Source organism: Microtus ochrogaster, unplaced genomic scaffold, assembly GCF_000317375.1.
Source record: "Microtus ochrogaster isolate Prairie Vole_2 unplaced genomic scaffold, MicOch1.0 UNK5, whole genome shotgun sequence".
Classification (NCBI taxonomy): Eukaryota; Metazoa; Chordata; class Mammalia; order Rodentia; family Cricetidae; genus Microtus; species Microtus ochrogaster.
The window spans coordinates 9,145,184-9,152,615 of record NW_004949103.1 but is presented as its reverse complement, the minus strand read 5'-3'; the positions used below and the strand labels follow the sequence as shown (position 1 = coordinate 9,152,615).

Here is a 7,432-nt window from a genome sequence, read left to right as displayed (position 1 = left end):
CTCTGCCCCGCGGCGAGGGTGTCTATGGAGAGGCGGCTGCCGCGGCTGCTGAGGCGGACGCGAAGGCTGCGGCGATGGCGCCCTTTCCCGACGAAGTGGACGTCTTCACCGCCCCGCACTGGCGGATGAAGCAGCTGGTGGGGCGCTACTGCGACAAGGTAACGGAGCGCGGGGCGGAGAGCGGCGCGGAGGAGCGGGCGGGCTCCGGGCGGCCTGGCCTGCGAGCCTCCCGCAACCCCCCTGAGTTGGCGCCGTACGAGCGGCCGCCTGCGCCCCGTCAGCCGCGCGGCTCCCGCACCTTCCCGCCGGGGCCTTGGGTCGTGCCCTCGGGGCGCGCGTTGCCTGCCCTGCTTCCTGCTCGCGGGTCTGGCCTGCACGGGGGGTGATGGGCGCTCTCGGCCGCCCGGAGCTGCCGCCGCTGTCTTTGCAGGGTTTGGGGACCCGGGTCGGCTCCTCGCCCGCCCGCCAGGGCTCCCGGGTCGCCTCCGCAGGCCGCTTCTGCGGTTGATCGCCACCGCAGTCCTTCCCTCCTGGCTCCTTCGGGCTCTTTGGGTCGCTTTGCAAACACTGTCCTCCCCCTGGACCTGAGACTTGCTTCCTGGCTCCACGGGCAGCGGCTCTCAGACCCTGGTGCGGGCTTGTTTTCCCTGCCAGCGTCGCACTGGTTTGGTTCAGTAAGCCAGCCCGCTACAGGGGCCGGGGAAGACCTGCACTCTACGTTTCTGGTTGGCTTTTCCCCTTCCAGATTTTATTTTCTTCGAATATTTAGTCCTTGTAGATTTTGTTTCAAGACAGCGAGCTAGCTGATCCTCTGTTGGACTTTTTTACTGGGATCAGATAAGAGGGGGGCCCTAGGAAAAGTTGGTTTGCTGTGGAACGCGTTTTGGACTTTTAATTGATGGAGCCTAAGTTGAAGTACTTTTGTGGAGATGAGTTGAGGCCCTTTTCCAATGATTCTTAAAATTCCCAATTGTCGGTTTATGTTTGGAAGGTCATCTATGTGTAAACTATGGGCAGTCATGTGTTTTGTAAAAATGAAACAAATAAATAGCTGTTAAGTCATTATTAAACATGGAAATAAATTGAGTTTTCAGAAATTGCGTAGAATAATCACCACTGTTAACAGCAAACAAGAGTTGTCTTACAACCCAGAGAGGTGCTAGAAAAGAACCCTGTGTCTTCACTGGCAGGTCACAGAAGAGCAGCAATTTGCAAGTTTCAGATCTTAGCACTACTGCCCCGCAACCGTTTCTCTCACTCCATTTTTTGGGAAAAAGCAAAACAAAACACCAAACCCAGTCCGAGGTCAGGGGTACTTTTAAACGCCAGGACTGTTTGGAATCATGGCTCTCCACTTGGTTGCTTGTTAATTAACCCCAAAGTTCTTTAAGATCCTGATGCCTGGACTGCCATTCAAATTGGAATCTCCTAGCATAGAACCCATATATCAAGTATAATTTTGAACTCTCAGGTAAGACTGGGGTACACAGAGTGCGATTATCACCCAGGAGAAGAAGCTTAACGGCTGGCTAAGCCCTTGAGCAGAAGAGTATCGCCTTGCAATTTCAGTTAGTGGTTTTGTTTTTATAATCTTCACCTTTTGAATATGTTTTCCCCTCACACTATCCTTTAATTTCAGGCTTCTTAAGAAGCAGAAGAGGAATTTAATGAGGACTGATTGACTCCCAGGCTTTTCTCTGGTTTGTTTTGGCGAGAGATAGTCCCGAGACCCTCTGGCGATAAGGGAAAATGTGGGCAGTTTGTCCATTTTCCTAGGAACTTTCCAGTATGTAAGATGTTTCAGATTGCCAAAGGATTATGACCTTCCCAAATGATCAAATTTATAATGCACTACCCAGTCTCTTTTTAAAGAAGTTATGTTTTTGTTTTGATACTGTTTTGGAGACAGTTTTCTCTACTAGTCTAGGCTAGCCTTGAGAACCTTCAAGAGCCTGACCTTGAACTCCTGATTTTCTTGCTTCTGCCTCCCAGGCTCCAGAATTACAGGCATTTGTCGGCAGACTGGCCATTGATTGTCATTATTTTTGTATCTCTTTTTGGTGTTTGAGAACATTTGAGTAAATTTTGGAAATGCAGTTGACTTTGAAAAAAATGAGTCAAATGAGATTCTTTTCAGTTAAATGTCCCCTCTTGCATAACCAGTTTAATAAAGCATTTTTGATTTGGTATAGCTTTAGTCAAAATTGCCACTGATTTATTCCCAGCATTGTAAAAAAAAAAAGTCACCAATTCTGATTTAATTGCTTGTAGTTAATGAGATTATCGCTTTTATTCATCAAGATTACTAAAGTTTCAGTTTTCTTAACTGTGACCAAGGTAATTTAGTGAAGGAAAAAGCTGCATAGGAATTTCCATCATTTCTTCAATGGCCAGTGAAGGTTCTCTGGATGTCCTTTGTGAGCAAAAGTGGGAAAATGGTTTTGACGGCAGAATAGGCTTAAAGAATTGAGTTGTTTTGATTAGTTTGTCATTTCGAGGTTTGTTGTTGTCATCTTACTTTTAGTTTCTTAGATCAAGGAAATCTGACCCAAACAACCTCTAGTAAAACTGCAAAATGAGAACTAGACTTTGGTTAAAACTAAAAAGCTACAGAGTATGTGATTTCACTATATTCTAAATATCATCCTGAAACCGTTAAAGATTTCAGTTGTATTCACAGTATTGAATTTGTAAAACATAGGATATTCATAAAACAATTTTTTTAGGAGCATCAAATCAGTTTTTCTAAGTTTTGAGTAATATACTTAGAGCGAATTATTACATTGTTACAGATTACGTTAAATATTCCTGTATATAGTTTAATGTATTGCCTGTGGGTTTTCTCATACTAAAGAAATGTATCCAGACAAAATACAAGCTTTGAGAAGGGGAAGTGGATGCAAAGTCCCACCCCTAACCTAGAAGCAATTTTTACTAATACCTAGTTTTCTCTAATGGCTTGTCACTGAATATACACTCTGCTCAGAAGTAGTTTTCAACCACAAAAAAACCAGACTATAGTGTGTGTGTGTGTGTGTGTGTGTGCGTGTGTGTGCACTTTTTGTTTTGACTTCGTATTTTTGTCTTTTTGTTTTTGAAAAAGGTGGTATGGAACGGTATCTTTATCTCTGCTATGCAGACAACAGACCTTTGGCTCAAAGAAAACTATTGTTTGTTTCTGTCTGATACCTGGGGAGTTGTAGGTCTGGATGGTTTAGGTAAGGGCTTATGTAAGCTAGAGCCATAACCACCCAAGTCAGTATTAAGACTCCCAGCTTAATTATCTTCATCTGAAGCTACAGTAGTTCTTGATGTGTTTTGTAGCAGTCTTCAGAGTATCTTGTTTGATAATTCACTGACCTCCCAAATTGGAATGTGTAGTTAAAATTTGTACCAAATGGTAGATAATGCTTTTCCCATTTTCTTCCCAGTTTCCAGCATTCTCTTCAATCCTCAAAACTTAACTCCATTGATTCTTTTCTGTCTGCCCTGTAGTAGTTTCTGTTGTCATTGTGAGATATGGGTGCTCTTCCTTAGAGGCCCCAGTTTCTATGATAACACAGAAATCCAGGAAGAGTGCAGTGGGAGCAGAAGGGAGGAAGCATATGGTCATGTCCACAGTAAGCATGAGGAGTAGTCTCTGAAGTGATTTCTGAGAACAGTTATGCGGTGTCTCTAGAGATCTCCAGATGTGTTCATAGACAAGTTATAAAAAAGGTGAAGGGAGGGTCTTGAGAGATCTCTTCCCAGCATCAAGATGGCAGGTCACAATAGTCTGTAGCTTCAGTTCTAGGGGATCTCATGTTCCCTTCTGTCTTCCACCGGCATCAGATAGGCGTGTGGTACCTAGACATACATGTAGGCAGCTCCCCCCCCCCCATTAAAAATAACAGGTGAAAGCACTTAGGGGTGCCTAAATTTTTCAAGTAAGGATATTAAGAAGTGTCATCCACTTTTATCACTTATAAAAAAAGGATATTTTATAACCAAAACTAAGAAGACGATAAATGCAAAGTTGAATAGATTACTTTCAGAAACTTGAATGTAGCTTTATGGTCAGTTTTTGTTTTTGTTTTTCCATTTTAATTCTGTATACCTGTAAAAATGTACTGGCATTTGGGAAGGTTGGCTTAGTGAACATAATACTGAATTTTGAGCTGAGAGGAAGAAACGGGGAGTTTAATGGATTCTTACTACACACTGACATTATTTTTATAATCCTTACAAGAGCTTTCTAAGACAAGTGTTATCCCACATTTAAAAGTGAGGAAATAGTCTTAGTGGTTAAATAACTTACCTAGCTCACTCAGCAATTAGTAGAATCTGAATTTTAATCCTAGATTTTTTTTTCTTTCTCTGAAAGCAATGGTTTTTAGCCTTCCTCACTTGTTGCTTATTTCTGTTTTTATGCAAAACAGTTATAGGTCATTTTTTCTATCTGTAAATTTGGCCAGAGCATACTAAAGCTTCTTCATTGAGTATATATCTCTGGTTAACTGAAAGTATGGCCTGGCTAATTGGACAGAAAATAAAAAAAGTGCTGTTGGGGTGGTAATGTTTGGATTCTTAGTTTTTTTGTAGCTATTTTGAACTTACTGGCTTTACATTACATTTTTTTTTGGCAGTTTTTAGGCCAGCGTTTATATTTTAGCCTGTACAGTGTCTTGAGACAGAAAGCCATGAAATATACCATGTTACTGTTTTGCTGTTGGTTGGTTGTGTCTTGGTAGGTGTAGGTTCTTTGTTGAATGTGGAGGCACCAGAGTGTATTATTGTGTAGACTACTAGTGAGTTTTCATTCTACCATAGAGCCTTGTTTTTCACAGTATGTCTTATGACTCATTAGTAGGTCATAAATCAGCTTTGTGCGTTAGACATAGCATTAGAAAAGGAAAGTGGAACTGTTAATACTTCCCAGAGTACAGAGGGAGATAGTTTTTCCGGAATTATCTTTGAGTGTTTGTTCTCCATTTGGATCTCATTGCATTGTTTCACCCATTTTATATAGTGAGGGACTGACAAGATATTTGTAGTAAACAATATTTGGGAAACACTTGCCTAGAGCAGCATTTCTCAGCTAACGCACAGTTGACATTTGGGCTACAGAATTTGTTGTGGGGGCTGTCCTCTGCATTGTAAAATGTTTTAGTCACATTCTTGGCTCATACCCAACCTATGTCAGTAGTACTTCTCTGTTGGTGACAAACTAAACTGTCCCTAGATCTTCCCCTTTATCTCCTGGGGGGGGACTGTGTTCCTTAAAGTGATACCTTTGATTTGGAGCAATTATTCTGACCCGTTACTGTCTTGGATCCAAAAAGATAGCTTTCAGTGTGGGATAGAGATTTTATCTATGACATAAATTAGTTACAGAAGCTGAATCTCCGTTATTGAATATTTAATGCGATTGAGGACAAATTATTTCTCCTAGCCTGTTTTTTAATCTATAAAATGGGTATGATAAACCTATATTGTAATGTTGTCTTAAGAAATAACAAATACTTAAACAGTTTTAGACTCTACCACATTATAAGCTTCCGTATACCTTAAAATACTGTCCAGGTTTTTCTAAATCTTAAGTGCTTAAACATCTTTATAGAAACAAATAAAATTTTGAGAAAACCATTCATATAGATATTTAAAGAGTTGTGTAGTGTGTGCCCTAGCTCTTTTGTTTTTTTGTTTTTATTTTATGGTATTGAAGATTGACTTCAGGTCCTTCTTCATGCTAAAGGCTTTACCACTGAGCTACAGCGTGGATATTCTGTTAATTGTTAAATTCACTAACTTCTGATTCCAAAACAAAATTACTTTTTTATTGTTATTTATTGAGCTCTACATTTTTCTCTGCTATCCTCCCTCCTCTCCCCTCCCCCTTCAGTCTTCCCCCAAGGTCCCATGCTTCCAGTTTACTCAGGAGATCTTGTCTTTTTCTACTTCCCATGTAGATTAGATCCATGTATGTCTCTCTTAGTGTCCTCTTGTTGTCTAAGTTCTCTGGGATTGTGGTTTGTAGGCTGGCTTTTTTTGCTTTATATTTAAAAACCACCCATGAGTGAGTACATGTGATAATTGTCTTTCTGTGTCTGGGTTACCTCACTCAAAATGTTTTCTAGCTCCATCCATTTTCCTGTAAAACTCAAAATGTCGTTATTTTTTTCTGTTGTGTAGTACTCCATTGTGTAAATGTACCACATTTTCCTCATCCATTCTTTGGTTGAGGGGCATTTAGGTTGTTTCCAGGTTCTGGCTATGACAAACAAAGCTGCTATAAACATAGTTGAGTACATGTCCTTGTGGCATGATTGAGCATCCTTTGGATATATACCCAAAAGTGGTATTACTGGGTCTTGAGAAAGGTTGTTTGCTAATTTTCTGAGAAATCGCCACACTGACATCTAAAGGGGTTGTACCAGCTTGCATTCCCACCAGCAATGCAGAAGTGTTCCCTTTCCCCGGCAATCTCCAGCATAAGTTGTCCTAGTGTTTTATCTTGGCCATTCTTTCAGGTGTAAGATGGAATCTCAGGGTTGTTTTGATTTGCATTTCTCTGATGACTAAGGATGTTGAACATTTCCTTAAGTGTCTTTGAGCCATTTTAGATTTCCTTTGTTGAGAGTTCTCTGTTTAGGTCTATACTCCATTTTTCTTATTAGATTATGTGTTCTTTTGGTGTCCAATTTCTTGAGTTCTTTGTATATTTTGGAGATCAGACCTCTGTCTGTTGTGGGGTTAGTGAAGATCTTTTCCCATACTGTAGGCTGTCATAACAAAATTATATGTGGAGAAAAATTGATGGGATCATAGCTTAAGAACCCCCTTTCCGCTGCGCAGTGGTGGTGCATGACTTTAGTCCCAGCACTCTGGAAGCAGTGAGTTCAAGGACAGTCTGGTCTACCAAGTGAGTTCAGGTAAGCTTCAAGGTTACAGAGAAACCCTGCCTCGAAAAACAAAAACAAACAAACAAAAATGAACCCCGTTTCCCTTTTCTTTTTTTCTTTGTTTTTGATCTTGTTCATGTATTCATCATGGCAACAAATATTAAGGATTTAATAGAAATGAAACTAGTTTTCCTTCCAGAAAGCACTTTTTCAAATCTGATTTATTTTTAGCTTTAAAATATAATTGAGAAGCCGGGCGGTGGTGGCGCATGCCTTTAATCCCATCACTCTGGAGGCAGAGGCAGGCGGATCTCTGTGAGTTCGAGGCCAGTCTGGTCTACAAGAGCTAGTTCCAGCAGGACAGGCTCCAAAACCACAGAGAAACCCTGTCTCAAAAAAACCAATATATATATATCATATTTTTCACTGTCATCCCCTTCGCGTTTTTATGTTCAGAAGTATTTTTCTTTCCTTCCTTCCCCCTTTCTTTCCTCCATCTTTTCATTCCTTCCTTTGCTTCTGCTCCTTCTTCCCCCATCTCTTGAGCTTTT

General features: G+C 41.0%; 1 protein-coding gene across 1 annotated transcript in view; it reads left to right on the top strand.

The window, feature by feature from the left end:
- The first annotated feature begins 6 nt into the window (after window positions 1-6).
- The window catches only part of Fbxl5 (F-box and leucine rich repeat protein 5), a 44,622-nt gene continuing 37,196 nt past the window's right edge, over window positions 7-7,432 (top strand). Inside the window, exon 1 of the mRNA XM_005365984.2 lies at window positions 7-158. Coding sequence (XP_005366041.1) covers window positions 75-158 — 84 coding nt within the window. The 5' untranslated portion in view covers window positions 7-74. The remainder of the gene's footprint in view (window positions 159-7,432) is intronic.